At 38.1% G+C, this 1,483-nt stretch overlaps 1 protein-coding gene across 1 annotated transcript; it reads right to left on the minus strand.

Moving 5' to 3' along the window:
- Positions 1–239: 239 nt before the first annotated feature.
- Positions 240–1,049, minus strand: LOC129003372 (uncharacterized). Its single transcript, XM_054431663.1, has one exon. It carries the CDS (start codon positions 1,047–1,049, stop codon positions 240–242), a length of 810 nt encoding a protein of 269 aa, XP_054287638.1.
- Between the last annotated feature and the right edge of the window lie 434 nt (positions 1,050–1,483).

Raw genomic sequence — 1,483 nt, forward strand, 5'->3', positions numbered from 1 at the left:
TTTACTAAACAAAATATATAATCTTTATTTAGTTATAAGAGGAAATATTGAGGTAATATGTTAATTTGTGAAACATTACCATCACGTTGAAACAACACCATTTTCACTTCATTTACGATCAGTATTTTTTCCTAAGGCAAACACTTGTTCAAGGTATCCAAATGAGAACTAGTTATCGGAAGAGTTGAGTTGTTTGTGGAGTTAACCTCACTTTTTCTCCACGTAGTTTCAGACTTTATCTATGAAGATGAAGCCTCTCTTGGCGGAGTTTCAGAGATAGTCAATGACGAAGGCGTCTCCCTTAAACCACCCATTTTAATGAAGCCTTTCTGATTCTGACTGCATGGAGCCGTATCCCTTAAACCACCCATTTCCATGAAGCCTTTCTGATTCTGATAGCTTGGAGGCTTATCCCTTAAACCACCCATTTCCATGAAGCCTTTCTGATTCTGATAGCTTGGAGGCTTATCCCTTAAACCACCCATTTCCATGAAGCCTTTCTGATTCTGATTCTGATAGCTTGGAGACGTATCCCTTAAACCACCCATTTCCATGAAGCCTTTCTGATTCTGATTCTGATAGCTTGGAGGCTTATCCCTTAAACCACCCATTTCCATGAAGCCTTTCTGATTCTGATTCTGATAGCTTGGAGGTGTCTCCCTTAAACCACCCATTTCCATGAAGCCTTTCTGATTCTGATTCTGATAGCTTGGAGACGTATCCCTTAAACCACCCATTTCCATGAAGCCTTTCTGATTCTGATTCTGATAGCTTGGAGACGTATCCCTTAAACCACCCATTTCCATGAAGCCTTTCTGATTCTGATTCTGATAGCTTGGAGGTGTCTCCCTTAAACCACCCATTTCCATGAAGCCTTTCTGATTCTGATTCTGATAGCTTGGAGACGTATCCCTTAAACCACCCATTTCCATGAAGCCTTTCTGATTCTGATGGCATATCAGATGAGCGTGAAGGTTAAACTTGTGCGTAAACTTCCGCTTACAAACCGGACACTGAAACCTTGGTTTGACACCGCACTCGTACGTCATGTGGCGAGTCAACGTCCCTTTTGTTGCGTAACTTTTGTGGCACCTCGGACACGAAAAATCCTGCGTCATCCTTGAGACGGTGTTCAATATCTTTATCAGCACTGAAAAACAACAAAATATTAGAGCTTTTGTTGAAAGTGTCAGACTATTTCAAACTACGAGTTAATAATTGAACATTAGAGTTAGTTGACAGACGTAAAAGAGTTGTCATGCAGTGAAAATTTGTTTGTTAATTTGGTAATTTTTTGTTTGATATAGCGTTTTCTTATGCAGTAAAATCTTAGGATGAGTTTTATATTTGTATGTTTATTACTAAACACAATTTATCTGTATTACACCTTTGTCATTTCACATTATTAAATGAGTACTTTTCAATTGATTACCAATAAAACCACAAGATGTAAAAAATTTAAATTGTGAAAAATGGATAAACT

This window comes from Macrosteles quadrilineatus, unplaced genomic scaffold, assembly GCF_028750875.1.
Source record: "Macrosteles quadrilineatus isolate MER2022 unplaced genomic scaffold, UCM_ALF_1.0 Scaffold_9__3_contigs__length_116548681, whole genome shotgun sequence".
NCBI classification, from domain to species: Eukaryota; Metazoa; Arthropoda; class Insecta; order Hemiptera; family Cicadellidae; genus Macrosteles; species Macrosteles quadrilineatus.